Source organism: Temnothorax americanus, unplaced genomic scaffold (assembly GCF_048541705.1).
Source record: "Temnothorax americanus isolate GAGA-0224 unplaced genomic scaffold, ASM4854170v1 Scaffold6, whole genome shotgun sequence".
NCBI lineage: Eukaryota > Metazoa > Arthropoda > Insecta > Hymenoptera > Formicidae > Temnothorax > Temnothorax americanus.
The window spans coordinates 319,932-337,186 of record NW_027509751.1 but is presented as its reverse complement, the minus strand read 5'-3'; the positions used below and the strand labels follow the sequence as shown (position 1 = coordinate 337,186).

At 40.3% G+C, this 17,255-nt stretch overlaps 2 protein-coding genes across 2 annotated transcripts in view; one reads left to right on the top strand and one right to left on the bottom strand.

Moving 5' to 3' along the window:
- Nucleotides 1–6,333: 6,333 nt before the first annotated feature.
- Nucleotides 6,334–17,255, top strand: part of Fak (protein tyrosine kinase 2 Fak) — a 47,043-nt gene continuing 36,121 nt past the window's right edge. The window contains exon 1 of the mRNA XM_077420054.1: nucleotides 6,334–6,682. The gene's annotated coding sequence lies outside the window, so the exon portion shown is untranslated. The remainder of the gene's footprint in view (nucleotides 6,683–17,255) is intronic.
- On the bottom strand, nucleotides 9,804–11,040 carry LOC143905128 (uncharacterized). Its single transcript, XM_077420310.1, has 2 exons — nucleotides 10,901–11,040; nucleotides 9,804–10,827 (listed from the first exon to the last, which is right to left on the bottom strand). Exons 1-2 carry the CDS (start codon nucleotides 10,958–10,960, stop codon nucleotides 9,856–9,858), a joined length of 1,032 nt encoding a protein of 343 aa, XP_077276436.1. The 5' UTR covers nucleotides 10,961–11,040; the 3' UTR covers nucleotides 9,804–9,855.

The window sequence follows — 17,255 nt, the reverse complement described above, 5'->3', positions numbered from 1 at the left end:
GGCAATGCTTGGTGCATGGTCTTTTGTTTTTCACGCACCCGCATTTATTGTTGGTGTGACAGTCGTTTCTTTTGCACCTGCACCCTAACCAAGGCATAGTGTGCACAATTGCTGTAAATATAACAAGCTGTTAATAGATTAACAGAGAGAGATAAGTAATATATCTTTTAATTACAACCTGAATATGAAGAATTAACAGATCTATGTGGATAACTAAAAGTTATGAAAAAATCGTTACAAGTTTTCGAGACCGTACACATGACGCTTAAATTTTTTAAAGACAATGGTTTTTTATTCATGCCAAAGAAAATAATTATTGCATCTTCTCTTTGATTACGCAAACGCAAACAAACTACACAACTATTAACAAAAAAACGAATATTGTTACACTACCTCTCAATTTAGTGCTAAAAAATTTTTTAGAAAATCGATTAAAGGAAAAGAGGCAGTAAGAGCCGGCGCGGTAAATAGGGCGCAAGTTATTTACTGCCTCTTTTCCTTTAATCGATTTAATCACGAGAGCCTTATAATTTTTTTTTTTTTTTTAGAAAAGCTTGTGTTTTTGATAATAAAATTATATCTTTCGTGAAAAGTTGTATGATGGCGGCGATTTGTCCTCTCTAACTCTTATTATATTATAGGAACTCTAAGGTCCAGTTTCACAAGTGTCGGTTAACTTTTAATTTTAGATTAACTCATTCTTCGTCTCCTTCTAACGTCCCCCTTAGAAAGAGACGAAGAGTGAGTTAATCTAAGATTAAAAGTTAACCGACACTTGTGAAACTGGGCCTAAGGGTGCCATTACATGGAGCGCGGAAACGCGGAAACGCGGAAGCGCGGAAGACAAAATTTACTAGATTTCCGTCGATCCTTTCCGTCTGTTTTGAATGCCTTATATTACATGGAGCATATTTTGAGCGGAAAAGCGGAACGGAGAATTATAAAATATTAAGTTTTAACGGTATTTATTGATTAAAATGCTCGTATTCAATAGATAAGCTGAAAAGATAAGCATATTAATAAAAATTGCAATGAATTAAGTAAACACAATTTTAAGAAATGGATACAAATGTTTATTTGTCACTATACTGTTCCGCTTTTCCGCGCAACGTGTGCTCCATGTAATATAAGGAGAAACAAACTCGCGGAACGAACGCGTCAAAATCCGTTGTCAACGCGGATACAGTATACTCCATCAAATTTCGGTGCTGTCTAATCACATTGAAAAAGAAAGCTTTTACATACTTCGCGTACTTTATTATTTAATACAAGTGGCAGTATAATATTATAGATCCAAACATCATGTTGATGGTTATTATGAAGTATATCTTATGCAATCCAGGATACATATACATAGGCTGCGTTAAGGGGATGCTAAAGCTAAGGCCGAACTTCCTCGACGTCGGTAATGTCAAAACTAATTTTATTCTGTCTTTATATAGAAAAATATACACTCAGTCTTAGCATCAGAGTAGAGGGTAACGCAGCTGATGAACAGTACAGATAACAAACTGAATAAAAATCTTAATTATTATAACATAATGATATTAATAATTAAGATTTTTATTCAGTTTGTTAATTATCTATAACTGCATAACGTGTGCAGTTTACGCCGAAGCGGCTGTTTTAACGCGAGCGATATGTTTCGTCGACGGATGATTAGCTAATTATGATTGTATACAGAATACTGGATATTTGCGTAAAGTATCGTTGCCTCGCGAATAAAGTCGAAGGACCGTCGAGAAGAGGAAGCTCGCGGTGCTTTCATTTCCCTTCCGAGTGCGCTTTTCAATTTTTTATCCGTTTTCGCCCTCGTCTTCGTTTCCATTGTTAGTATGCGACAGCCGTTGCTGCACTCCATGAAGAGTATCATTGCTTTGTCGAATAATACATAAGCAAAGAAGATGTTTTTTCTTGTGCTTAGAAATCCAAACAGATTTGATTTCGGGGATCATAAAGAAATTGTATTGTGTTACTTTCTTTCCATCGCGGCGAGTACCTAATCGTTTTTATACATTTATAGTTTACAAGTATACATAGTACTTGAAAAGAAAGAAAAAAGGTGATCGTCGCGTTTTTTTTCACAGAGACGGGCAAACGTGTAACTGTGTTCACGTTGCCCGACTAAATCAAACTCGGATGCTACTAAGTATTTAGTTTTTATCCATCGGGACTTTAGGATGCCGCGAATGCTGATATCAAGAATAATTATGATTTATCTTACAATTAGTGGAGTACGTACATCTTTGCGGCTTAGAAACGAAGACGATGACGATCAAACGAACGCTTCCGTTCTTGTCCCAAAATTGTTTTCGTTTTCTCTTGTAGCGAACGTTTCGAGGAATTTGCTTACGACGGTTCGTTAGCATATGTCTCGCGGTAATTAACGATTATACGGAGCCGTCATATTTTCCACAACGCGTCGGGAAAAAATTGAATGGTTTCTATATGTATTCAGAGAGTTGATTCATCATATTATTCTTTCAAACTTGCTTCCTCCTTTTAAAAATTTACACCAAGAGAAACTTTTGTTACATATTACTTTATTTTGATTTTTTTTAACATCTTTATTTTTTAAAAAGGAAACGAAAACCGTAGAAGAAAATTATTAAACTTATATCTTTATTGTGTTGGAAATTCATTCAATTTTATCGCTACGTGTCTCAACTTCTCTTGTTAAAAACAAAAACTAATTTATAGCTTTATGATTTTACATATAATTGTTAAATTTCAGTTTTGTCAGATGCGATTTGTGCGAGCTTATTTCGTGGAGCAAATATTTTGTTGCGTTTTTGAGAAAGTGTTTATCCGATCATTAGCGAATCGACGCGATCCATTTATATTCGATCACGAGGGACTATGCGCAAATTTTCGCATTATTTGCGGATTTTATAACTTTATTGACAAATATAAGATCTAAGATCTTTCGCATAACTGATTTACGATTAAACTTGCGCTTTATTGTAAAATACAGTAAAATTAAAGCGTTTATTATTTATGCTTGATAAATTTTTTTTATTAAGTAGCGTTTATTTTTTTACACGTTTAAATATTTTAAAAATTCGAGATTCAACAGATGATGAAAATTGTTTAAATCTCAAAGTGCCTTCTCCGTCTGGAATTAAACAATGATATTTCTGCGTTCCTGTTATTGTCTTAGCTTTAATATATCGCTTGTCTAATGATTCTTTGCTCTGAATATAAAATCTTCGTTAGAGAAGAATTAATTTTACTGTATTTTTTTCTGAAATCAATTTGTAAACTATTGAGTAAGTAATCACTATGTCTAGATAATTATTAATAGTAGTTCCTGTGTAAATTATTTTTTCTTTTCAGATATTTTTTAGCACGGATAAATAAAAGATGAAAATTAAAAAATCGAAAAAAAATAGATCCCGTTATTATCTCATTATAAATTTAGGCTTAAAAGTTGTGAAATCGATGATAGTTTTTTACAAAAAATTTTGGAGAAAACACATGGTGTGTGTGAGTCTGTTACTACGTTTACGCGAGCGTTACTTCTACTGTAGTAATTTACGATAATTCCTTCGCGTAAACGGGATTTTGTAGTAACTTACGATAATTTACTCCGCGTAAACGAGTGATATATCGTAATTACTACAGAAGTAACGCTCGCGTTAACGTAGTATGTGTGTGTGTGTGTGTGTGTGTGTGTGTGTGTGTGTGTGTGTGTGTGTGTGTGTGTGTGTGTGTGTGTGCGTGCGTGCGTGCGTGCGTGCGTGCGTGCGTGCGTGCGTGCGTGCGTGCGTGCGTGCGTGCGTGCGTGCGTGCGTGCGTGCGTGCGTGCGTGCGTGCGTGCGTGCGTGCGTGCGTGCGTGCGTGCGTGCGTGCGTGCGTGCGTGCGTGCGTGCGTGCGTGCGTGCGTGCGTGCGTGCGTGCGTGCGTGCGTGCGTGCGTGCGTGCGTGCGTGCGTGCGTGCGTGCGTGCGTGCGTGCGTGCGTGCGTGCGTGCGTGCGTGCGTGCGTGCGTGCGTGCGTGCGTGCGTGCGTGCGTGCGTGCGTGCGTGCGTGCGTGCGTGCGTGCGTGCGTGCGTGCGTGCGTGCGTGCGTGCGTGCGTGCGTGCGTGCGTGCGTGCGTGCGTGCGTGCGTGCGTGCGTGCGTGCGTGCGTGCGTGCGTGCGTGCGTGCGTGCGTGCGTGCGTGCGTGCGTGCGTGCGTGCGTGCGTGCGTGCGTGCGTGCGTGTGTGCGTGTGTGTGTGTGTGTGTGTGTGTGTGTGTGTGTGTGTGTGTGTGTGTACATCTTCCATCGCAAAAATTCTGCAAATGCACTCTTTGCTTGAAAAATACATATGATATAAAGGCACAAAATAAAAATTTATGCAGAATTATTCTTATTGTTAGTACAAAGTAATAGGAGCATGATCCTGGAGAAGTTTCATGTCCGTGATATCGTCATCGTGGACGGGGCCTGAGGCCCACAGAAAAAAAAATAATAATAATATATTTATGTGCGTATGCGTATCGTGCTCGTGCGATTGCGTATGCGTGTGCGTGTGTATGAATATGTATGTTTAATTGCATTACGGTTTTATATGTAATATTATTTACTTTCGACAGTAACAATAAAAAAAATAACATATATTTTATTTATATATGTATTTTCGTTTATATATTTCTCAACATTTTATCAACGAAATAATAAACAGAGTTTTTTGTCTTAAATAACATTACCGTTTTTCTTTCTTCAAATATACCCTAGAATTCCAAAAAATCCTGATTTTACCATACTAAGTGTACGCTACCCAGTGTACTAAGAGAGAGAGGAACAGCAATGAGACAGGGAAAGAGGGGGAGAGAGAGAGAGAGAGAGAGAGAGAGAGAGAGGAATAAATGGGTGCATGCAAATTACATACATAGAGAAAAGAATAATAATACGAGAGATATCTGTCCTTGTCTAACGAGGCATCTGTACGACATATCTGTCAAAGCTCGTTCTTTGAAACGGCTTCATAGATCGCAAAATCCTTTTACAGGAGTAAAGTTTAGGTACGAATGAAGTGTGGGATTGTAAAATAATTGGTAATAACTGAAAAAAATGTAAAAATGCTTAACGCGATATCTGTACCACATGGGCCCGATTCTCTAACGAGAAACATATGCGCAAACACTGCTCTAACAGAAAGGCTGCAAATTGATTTGCTGTCGCACAGTTTTTAGCCAATAAGCTTGCAGCTTTTCTGTTAGAGCAGAGTTTACGCATACGTTTGTAGATAGAAAATCGGGCCCCATATCTGTCAAAGCTCGTTCTTTGAAACGGCTTCATAGATCGCAAAATCCTTTTACAGGAGTAAAGTTTAGGTACGAATGAAGTGTGGGATTGTAAAATAATTGGTAATAACTGAAAAAAATGTAAAAATGCTTAACGCGATATCTGTACCACATATCTTTCAAAACTCGTTCTCTGAAACGGCTTCATAAATCGCAAAATCCTTTTACAGGAGTAAAGTTTAGGTACTGATGAAGGCTGGGATTGTAAAATAATTAGTAATAATTGAAAAAAATGTAAAAATGTCTAACGCGATATCTGTACTACATATCTTTCAAAGCTCGTTCTTTGAAATGGCTTTATAGATCGCAAAATCCTTTTACAGGAGTAAAGTTTAGGTACTAATGAAAGGTGGGATTGTAAAATAATTAGTAATAATTGCAAAAAATGTAAAAATGCCTAACGAGATATCTGTATCATATATCTGTCCTGGTTCGATTGCTATGTAGGAACCAGACAATGTAGCCAACCCCGAAACTGCCCACAGCTGCGTGCGCCATTGCGCTATCTCTCGCAAGATTCGTGAACTACTGCTGTGACATAATTGCTGCTCTGCGTGAATATTTTTGTGAAAAATATACACGATTGTTTCAAAGCTCTCATTTTTATTCCAGGTTTTCAATCTCAAATTCAAAGGTACGTTATTGTTTGTGCACGTCTTCTGAAGGGTGGGAAAGTTTAATTTCGTACATATTACGTATACAACTGTTTATATTAGAAAATAAGGTTATGAGGTGACAGAATTTTAAAATTATTTTCAATTATTACTAATTATTTGACAATCCCACCCTTCATTAGTACCTCTACTTTACTCCTGTAAAAGGATTTTGCGATCTGTAAAGCCGTTTCAAAATGAGAGCTTTGAAATGAATTGTCGGTAATTTGGACGGCTTTAGCATCCCCGTACTGGCAGTGAATATCAGCCGACGGATATATTAACCGACGGGAATCGGGACGATGCGGCCATCTGTCGGCACGGCGTCATGGCGTCAACGGCGTCTCGCGGAAGATGGCGCGGCGCCACGCGCCGCATTCGTATTGACAGGTGCCTGGTGCCTCGGCAAGCATGGCGACTAGTGTTTACGACAACTGATCGCGGTCGATCGAACTCGCGTCGTGTCCCGGTTGAGTCAACGCACGGTTGTTTACGGTGTCGGCGGTGACCGCGTTTCTCCCGGCGCGACGTCGCGCGCACCGCGCACTCGAACGGTTTCCGCGCTCGTGACAAACGCAACGGCGCAAAACCCTTCCGAAAACGGCGCACGCAACTCGTGCGGCAAGTGGTGCTCGTGCTGGACGGTGCTCCTCGTCGGGGATCACGTCAGGTGGTGGGATCCTCGCCTCGCTGGCCTCGCTGCTCGCTGGAGACTCCTCCAATACCATCGTCCTCGTTATCGTAAGTACCAACCTGTCAACCTGCCAACCTACATCGTTAATTAACCTGATACCCGAGACTCGAGGCGGCCGCGGCGTCGCGTCGTCCCGTCACGCGTCCCGGCGCGTCCTCAGGTGCCGCCAGGAATTTGACAGCGGCGGGGAGAGGCCATCTTTGAGGCAATCTCGCGTTCCTCCTCCGGTGTCGTTCACGCCAGCGAAGGAGGATCGCGATTGCGCGAATCGTGTTACATAAAACCGGCCAGACGGCCGTATACGCCGTGGGACGACGGCGGATAAGCCGACCGCGCGACGCGCGTGTATAGGCAGGCCTTTATACCTGCCTACGTCGAGTGCATGCGCGCGCGCCGAAGACCGCGCCGCGCGGCGCCGGGCCCGTCTCAGTTCGCAAAATTTTAGTCCGCATCGCGATAAATAGCCGTTAAATGGAGGCTCAAACGAAGCACGTTGCGATCGAGACTCCAATCTCCCACGAGTTTTGGGACACCGACCAAGTATTTGCTAGCGATTACATTCGAATGACCATGCGACGAGTTTCGAGAGTTTCTTTGACAAGCGCGCGTCTCCCATAATTTTTCTTGCCGCTTGTGAAACGGAATCATTTTTGCGCAATGTGTATCCTAAGCTGTCCGAAACGATTTTGCGCGATTTTTAGCGATATTTGCACATTTGCGTTCGAGTTTGCGTTCCTACGAAAACTTTGTTTAAACCCTCCCCCTTTCTCTCTTCTGATCATGAGAGAAACAATCCTTTATATTAATTTAATATAACATCATTTTATGCTACCGCACAGTCGGTTGCCCTGTATTTTTTCGCGAAACGCGCCTTTTGCCTCGACAAATCTGATTTTTGACTTGTAAATTATATTTATTTAAAATATCTTCGTGCTCTCTCTCTCTCTCTCTCGTATCTACTATGCAAGCTTACTGCTGCATTAAATTACCGTGCAATGCTATTATTAGAAATGTACAGAGAATCAAACAGAACGGAAATCACCTGTCGGTTTCGCCGCGCGTCATGTTATCTTATCATTATCTTCGTGGACAATAATAGGAAAAGTCATTGGTCAGGCGGTCACGCGACTACGATTGCGTACTTACTCCATGGCACTATTCCCGTTCGGCATAGTTTCTCCATCCGTGGAAGAACGGTTGCTCCTGCGTGTCTATGTGTACGTAATTAAATTTATCGATCGCCGAGGGAGACGTCGCGGTCGCGTCGCGGCGGCATTCGAGAATGCGAGAATGTTCGTGGATCGCTCTCACGTTTGTCACGCGCCTTTCTCCTTTATTTATTTCGCATTTCCGTCAAGCGTGTGGCAGCGAAAGAATGCAGTTCCGGCGTTGAATTGAAATATCCGTCATAAATAATTATACAGGATCGCATGTTCCTTCTGACATAGTTTCCCTTTCCCGAAATAGAGATAAATGATTAACAGTCTCTTTGCAGTCCCTTTCAATTAAAATTAAAATCGTTAAGTAGGTGTCACGGTGATTATATCTTACGTTAATTTTTTATAATACCTATTCTCTCTTATAAATCAGATATACGAAGTCAAATTTCACCGTCATCCTTTTTCGGCGATGCTGACTAATTCTCTCGCTATATTACGCTTAAAATTTGACCGATTGGCATCATTAAAAGTGTACAATGTAATAACATGTACGTTTAAGTATTAAAAATATTTTTCTATGAACAAATAGCACGCGCTTAGCGCATGCATTGTTGTATTTTAATATGTTTGAAATTAAGCTCTGCTAAAAGCAATTAAATTCAAACATCGGTTCAGTATATCGGACAAGTAACTTGCTCTGTCCATCAAATGAATTTCCAAGCGAATTGACCTACAGATTGGGCTTCTGCCCCATGATTATTGTTACATCGTCGCCGTCGCGCCGGCACTTGCACGGCTTTTTTATCACTTTTGCGTATAGCCAGAATATATGACGCGTTTATAAAAGTCTCGGATGCTTTATATTTTTGCGGCTGATAAATTCTTAGCCACGCCATACCGCGGCTTGATTAATTTACGTGTTTTTATTTATTGAAATGCTTGAAACGTAGCGTAAACTTTTCAAGTTATTTCATTCGAAGATAACGGACAGATTGCAACGCGGTGAAAGTAATTCTTGATATCTGTGACAACAGCCTTGTATCGGGTTAATTGTAAATTGTGATGTGATGATATTGGAATACGAGGCACAATCGCGATCGAGTTTGTTTCGCGCAACAATATTTCGCAAACTATAGCTCGTATTGCATCGTTGTATAGAGTCCTATACTACGCTTTAATAGATGATCACGTAATCCTTGCCAGCGGCGCGGCTCTCGTCTCACCCGATTCTCACACAGACGCGATATTCCAGTTGGATGCAAATTATTGGCTCGGGGATCGACCGATATACTGTGATTATATAATACGCGTAAGTCAATACGCACATTCGTGTCGAAGAAACTCTCGTCGACTCTTAACAATTTGCAAGCGCGGTGTTTTCGCGATTCTTCGATCCTCGTGTTCGCTCGTCGTCAATTTATTTATAAACTGTCGACGTCATACCATATTACGAGACGTCGGACAAGATTGGAGGCTTAAAAGCGGAAAATCATTTTAGATCTTGTTCTGGTTGTCCACGCGAAGGCCGCCACGCGCCCCGCGAATATCCGTGCTGCGCGCGGCTGCCGTTGTTAAGATTAATTATATGCCACAACAGCTTGAAATGATCTATTGTGTCTTAACGGCCGCGTCACACGCTCCAACCTTGAGTGTAAGTCGGGGGAATTGACCTCGAACCGGATCTGGAATTCTTTTTCTTCGGGGAAGGGTAATGTGGAATTATAAAAGGGTGGTAGGTCTTGCATGTCGTGCTAAAAGTCCCATGCTTCGGGTTTTAAACGAATTGCGACTGTACGGCGAATATTTTGTTTGAATGCCTATGTCATTTAACTCCAATCTCTTTTAAATATATATATGTAAGCCTTAATGCAAGCTACGCTGCTGTTATAATATCGCGTACGTACTTTTATAAATATTCCTCGTGAAGTTTCAAATTAAAACGTGTTTAACAGCACAAGTAACGGTTGTTTTTATTTTTTGTACACACATAAATACATTTATATATATATATATATATGTAAAGTTAATAGAAGCTGATTCGATCGTTGATCATAATTCTCTCACACTTTTAACGCGGTCGACGCGGATAGCGAAAGTTTACCGTCGCGCAAGAGGTTAGCGATTCTACCATCGATCATCTTGATGTTCAGCCCCGTTCCAAATTTATCAACCACTTTCATGCTTGATTCATCGTAATTAGCCGAAACATCTGAAATTGGAGCTTCGACAACAATGTCCGTTACTCCGCTCCGCTGTTTAATTTCGTTACTTCCGATCTCGAAATCCTTGTAATCCTTTCCATTGCCAGTCTTCGTCCCAATTTTCAGTCCTACAAGCCTAAACGTGTCGTCCTTTTTCCTCGTATTTGGCTCGAGATAAAATTCACTCCTCGGTAGTTTCACGCAGTCCTTGCCGCGCAATTTCTGCATCAAACTCGACGATCCGTCGGTTAATCTCTTGCAGAGCCGGATGTAATTTTTTCTCCCTCTCCAACGATTATCAACGACCCAGACCACGTTCTCGTCCGTGTCCTTCTTCGACGTGACACCGACGTCCAATCCGAGCTGCATACTCGTTTTGGCAAACTTATCTCTTAATGTATCCTTAATATCCGGGAGGTATAGGTGAAAAGTCGCGTTCTTTCGGTTTTCTTTCGTCGCGTCTCTGGAACTCTTAACCCATTCCTCTTCCGACGAAAATTCTTTAGAAGCTTTACTCTCGCCTGATAATGCACCTTGTGGCCATCTCGCTTGATTCGCAAGCTGGACGTTCGTCGAAATGTCTCCACGAATGGGACTTAACGGAAGATTTTTCGATTCGACTTTAGCTTGAAAACCTACGTTTAGTTTCGTTGGGTTTCTTATGGAGCTAATAGGTCTCGATACTACCAACGGATTCAAGGAGCCATCCAAAAATTCAAATTCGATTTCCCCGTTATCTCCGTGAATTTCATTCGGTATGCCAATGATATCGATGAGGTTGTTCAATTGTTCGGCTACATTTGTGGCTACTTTTCTAAGATCATGTGCGTTCTGAGAAAAATACAACCAAACTTAATGCGACTTATTGCATCGAGCAGTGTAATTCAGCAAAAAGAAGACTCACCAGCAATGGTAACAGGTAGAGAAGAACCGTGAAGGGAAGAGCAAAACTAAGAGCGCCCATCTCGATTCGATCAAGCGACCGATCCGATCGTCAGACGAACTAATCCTTACTCCGATTTCTTTATGTACCCCGAGTAACGATTTACTCTTCGCAGCCGTCGGTCACGCTTTTCTATCAATTTTCATTTTAATGGCGCGTCGCATGTAATTTCGTTCATTTACGACGTATTGTCTGTACAAATATCATCTTTGCCATTTGACTTTGCTGCGATTAGTAATTACCACTTGAGGGTCCGTTCTTTAACTTAAACATAAAATTATTCTTTTATCGTAATCACGTATTTTAAATTAATTTTTTTTCTAATAAATTTTTATAATTTTACACTTAATGAGGAAATAGCTCGAATCTCTTCTTCTACGGGAATCTTAATGATAGAGAAATTTATTATTCTTATTAGACTTGGTTATTACGTTCTCTCACTAATTATCCATGTGATTGCACAACATCGGAAATGTCTTCACGACTCTCAACGTATAGCCCGCGAAATAATTCACCGACCAATATTATACCTTCTGCCGGGATTCATCGATTCAGCCGGATTTTCAGCTATCGGCGAGTTAATGGTGCGTGGCTTGAAAATTTATAGTGCGTATAATCGAAAGTTCGTGTTCGACTCTCTCATCTCCTTGCCTTGATGTATACGATGTATACTTACATCCTGTTCGATACAGCCCGTTCGATATACTACTACAAGAAAACACGTATTATATCACATCTTAGATATATTTATACATGTAGATCGAATTAGTTGAACATTATTATCGTTGTTTGTAATTATCTATTGATAAATATAACCCTCTTGTGGCTATAATAATTTCCAACCCGTTAATATTTTTTTCTTTTACCTCATAATCTTATTATCGTAAATATAACGGATTTATTTTAATCCTAAACCGAGATATTAAACAAAGTTTTTACATAAAGTGGGAATTCTTCTTAATTTATAATTTCTTTATCACAATTCTCTGCATAATTCTTTCAATACTCGAAGTAATGTGTAATTATAATTAACAAATTATAATTGTGGATTTTTCATTAAATCTGTGTGTGCCAAATAATGTCAATTGATTATTATATATTAAACTTTGTTGATAAAATGAGGACAAAAAATATAATACTGATTTAATTATGGAATTCGAATCTTATATATGCTATATCGCGTTCCACATTCTGCAACACCAATATTATTCTACACAATTATATTATCGATAATTTTAAGAATATTATTTACGATAATCATTAACATTATTTTTTATCAGCATAAAAGGAGCGAGTTGAGCGCGATTGCGAACGCGGCAGTACGCCCACGCACGATGCCGTTTATAGTGGTTCTTGTTCGTATTTCCGGTCACGCGATTGTCCAGCTCTTAATTATAATTGTCGCCGCGATCATCGACCGATCACTGGCATAGAAAGCTTGTCGCGCATAAAATTCCTTTTTTCTGAATCTTTGGAATCACCCATTAGTCGATGTAAATAATAATGAGAAGTTAACGAAACGTATATTAGTGTATGCAAACACGTCTATTATCTCGCTTCGAAGCGCAGTGTATACATTATCTACACATCTACGTGTCAGAAACCGGAAGTCGCGACCGCACATCACCATTGTCATGGCTCACTGTGTGCCCCTTGCGATAGGTCGTAATCTTATCTTCACGTTTTTCACACCTATTGCCGTGAATATGATAGATAAGAAAATCCGTTGTCTTAATAAGAGCGCTTCCCGCTTTTACCGCTTTCAATTCATTAATTGCCGCGCTCTGTTAATTACAAAGTATCGTAAATAATTAAGTGCAGATAAGTCTAACGGCAGCTGCAAAAGAGATTTAGTCGAGCTTGAAACTCTTGGTTTCAGATAAAAATCAACGGAATGCATCGAATTAATTTTTCTTTTTCGATAGAATTATTATATATTTCCGTTCAGGCATGTTAATTTTTTCCAAATTATAAATAGACATCTCTTGCATCATATATACAGTTTTATTACGATTGTGCGATGACACGCTGGACGACAATTTGCGAATTGACATGGTTGAGACAATTTACTCAACGGCATACTGACGAAATTTCCATCTCGCGCAATCTCGCGATTGCTGAGAGCAACGACGTCGAGTAGGCTTGCGCGTTTCCGGTAGATAGAAACAATTTACCGCGCACGTCTCGCGGCGACTCGGTCGGATTACGAAGATGTAATCAGTCATTTTACCACGGTAATTAACGCCATAGACGCGCGAGCAATCCCAAGAGCTTTTGTTTTCCGATGAGCCAACAAGATGCATATCCCAATTAAATGCTGCTATCATTAATCATTCGGGACATAAGCTTTCATGTAAACGTGCATTTGATTCGATTTCCTCCATTATTTTATTTAAATCGTATACTTTATGGATTAGATAATTTTCAAGCCCATTTTAAACGATTCATAATTTATGACAGAATTCGGAACAGAACTGCAACATGAAGAATATTTTTATCAGTGAAATAAGGAGCTATTATAAATTTTAAATGTCCAATCGGTCGAAATAATTCAATCGAAGAATGCGATAACAGAGTTGACCTTCTTTCGTTTTCAGCCTACTCGTACGCTTTTGCTTTACGAAATACGACTTTAAACGTTCGTCGGGGGAAAAGAAGGATTTACGACGGAAATAATTTTTGGAGCTCATCCCGAGAGTTTATTCGGCACCGAGCGCTCTTAACAGCCACTATCTCGTAAAATCTTCGGGCCACACTCGAATCTGCCTTCTTCTCCCCGGTTCATTGACTTCGTTTACGACGATTGCCCATTTTCGATTTTTTGCCACATCTCGCAAGTTACTGCAAAAGTAATTTAATCTTTGCGTACAAGGGTTAATGACAAAAATATTTAACAATCACTCAACAGTCTCAAATACACTCTTATCGAATTTGAGATTACGAAATTGAATCTTATTTGCAAAGAAATAGCTCGATGAGTGTATTAAGTATTCTTTCGTTTATTAACGATCTTACACGCGAGATAATATTTAGGCGAACAAGCGTGCAGCGCGGTCGGCGAAACGAGCAATTTCGAATATCGGTGCGCTCCGTTCGGCGTTTACTTACTTCGCTTCGCGTTCCGGCGCCGTTCCGCGCCGCTTTTTCCGCGACCGATAATAAGCGGTCGCACTAAATTGGCCGATCATTTCAGGTGAGTCTACCTACGCGGGCCTAGCAGTTAACATCCGCCTCCGTCCGGTTATTATCCCGCGGGATACGGCCACCACCTCCCGTGCCTCTCCTTTCCTCCAGTCGCTTTCCTTGCACCTCATAAAAGATAAACATCGACGGGCAAATAAGAATATAACGAAGCCACTTGGAAATACGTATCCCTTATTAGTCAATGGAAAGACAACTCAAGACGGCGCCGCGGCGTTAGAAAAATTATCCATCTCGCGTGCGTTTCAGACTTTTCTCAAATTTTTTTCACGATTTCGCGCAGCCTAGCGAAACGCCTTATCATCAGAGTCATAAACGTTCCACGCATTTTCCCGGGCGCGTTGCGTCTCCGCCTTTCTCTCGTTCCTTGCTACGCCGTTTACGGAAAAAGAGAAAACGTATATGTACGTCGGAAACGAGAGTATAACAAGCCGTCTTTCGTTCGACTTCTCCAGACACATTCAGGCTACTTATTACGCGCGATTTCTCACTTTGTAGATAGCGAGGAAGATTTCCTTTTTTTTTCTTTTTTTCCCGACTGCTGCCAACCTTCGGTTGTTGTTTTTCTTCCACCTCCGCGCTCCTCCATTATATCCCTTTTCATCTCTCCCACGATCGTACTCGACATGCTTTTACACGCAGCTACAATTGTAGAAAAGAAACTTCTAATCTCCATCGGCCAGCCTCTTTTTCCTCTACCTCCACCCAAGGCTGTATCTCAGAACAAATCGCGGTTTCTCGTCGAAGGGTGTTACGAGTTTATACGAGCGATGAAAGAAATTTCCGCGCAGTGAAAATCTCCCGGTGTTTTATGTTTCTTGAAGGGATTTCTCCGGAAAGTAAAAAGTTTTCGCGATAAACACATAAAACAGCAACTGTAATTTATTTGTAACAATTAAAATACATTTGTAAGTATCTTATATAATTCAGTTGAAGATCACTTTAAACGCTAAAGTATTACAATAGTGTATAGTATTATAATAGTTCACGTTTTTTCTTTACGTATTATTTTAAAAAGTTAGATATATCTTAATCTTTTTATATGTCAAAGTATTTTTTCGCGCAAGAGAGATTAATCTGCAAATAAAAATACCGCGTTTGTCTTATCCATTTCGGTTGTACCTTTCGACTAGCAAGGTCTATTTACTTAGAGATCTTCTCTTCTTTCCGTTCACCAATGATATGCGCGTATCCTATTAGCTGTCGTAACTAGCGCGAGGAACGACTAGCTCACTTGACCTTAGCCGCTGAGTTCAACGTTTTCCATATTATCAGGAACATCCTTTTCAAAACGTCGCGTCTGCAAATTGGCGTAAAGTGCTCGAGCGACAAATAACGTCCTCCGTTCTGTCTTCTCCCCTTCTTACTCCTCTTCGTCTTCTTCAATATCTTCTCGTCTCGTCGCCTCATCTCAATTCGTCGTGGGTGGTGGTGGTGGATGATTCAGCTACGAGTACTATTACAAGTACTATTCTGTGAAGAATAAAGTTTTGGTTTCCAGGTAGTCTAACCAAACAAGGGGTCGATCGGCTATCGAATCGCAAAAGATATTATAAAACATTGAGGAAACGCATATATTTTTGACAGTTTTTTAATTATATTGTGATAAATATAGATGCATGATGTTTATTATACATAATTATTTTTTGTAATTAGTGACTCTTTCTGTTTTGAGGCTTGTCAACGATGATATATGACGGCGATTACGTAATTATGTCAAGAGCGTATCAGATCCCAGAGTCCTCTCTTATGGTATTGACCTTTCCGTTCGTGCGCACGTGCTTCCGTGGAACTTAAAATAGACGAAGTGGGGTGGCGACAAATAAGGTCACATGCATAAGAACGAAGTTTCGTCGATCTCGCTCATTAAGCTTTTAGAAGATCTAGAGTGATTAATTTCGTGGTGGGTTTAATATCGTCGTTAATCATCTTCCGATCCACGGACACGTCAAGTGGACAATCGCGCGATCATTTTCAAAACAAGCATTTATGCATAGAAAAAACACTGGTGACAAATTGTTTCTTTGAAGACATTGCAGAGTAAAATATCTTAGAAAAGATGCCTTTACTTAAAAAAAAAAGGAGTTCTAATGAATATTAAAGAATATATGGAGTAGGTACAATATCTCTAATATTAGGTTTCCAGCATTGCTGGAATATTGGAATTAGATGAAAATATAAAACTCATTATTAAATGAAACTTACATTTTATTTGAGCCCACGTGCGATAGTAGATAGGCAATAAAAGTTTGTCGGGGTTTAACCACGAAATAATAAACTGTTAACGAAGTTGCATGCTCCCGTTCATTTACATTGCCGACCGTTGAATCGAGGCAGTGGCTGTCGCCACGTCGACTCCCGACAGCTGCGTCGACACGCATCGCAAACATCAGCTTTCGCGTGCAAGATGCATCACGCGAGCAGTTGAAACGGAAATCAAAAGAAAGAGACATGGAAAAGAAGAGACACGATATCGCGACTTTTCTTTCTATCGATCGCACTTTTATCAGCGCATTCCTACCGGTTTTCGTCTGCTGCCAGACAGGAACATCCCGAGACATCCTAACGACCGAAAAATAAACTGGAAATAATGCACGATTTTCTAAACTAGAGTTTTCGTAAATTTTTAGCCTAAAGTTATCTGTTTTTTTTTTTACTATATCTATACGAATCGCCTAATTTTCATCGTTGTGCAAGCGTGTGGTCCTACATCTGCGATCCTCCTCCTTTCATCCTTTTTTCGCCTTTATCTCGCACGGGCAATTTGTTTCACACACGTGTCGTCTCTCCCGCTAAGCAGTCAGGATAAAAAAGTAGCCGGGCATTTGTCGCTCACTCCGAATGGTCTGTCATGACTTCGTCGTCACGTTCCTCGCAGCGACGTACGTCGTGAAGGCACGAGTCTCCCGTTTCCATTCCTCGATTGAGTCACCGGTGTATATGATCTAAGAGAGTCGATCTAAGTAAGAGCTATTATGATTTCCACGTTTACGTCACCATTGTTATTACATCGCACTAAGAAGCATTTTGTTTTACATTTATCAGGCTCTTTGTCACATTTGTTTTATACTGACTAAATTTTCTAGATTAGTCAACAGATGCGATCAATCTTTAA

Bases quoted from the DNA above. Each gene is read 5' to 3' on its own strand.
- LOC143905128 (XM_077420310.1), bottom strand. From the start codon at position 10,960: ATGGGCGCTCTTAGTTTTGCTCTTCCCTTCACGGTTCTTCTCTACCTG. The intron at 10,828-10,900 runs GTGAGTCTTCTT...TATTTTTCTCAG, and splicing joins TCTACCTGTTACCATTGCTG to AACGCACATGATCTTAGAAA.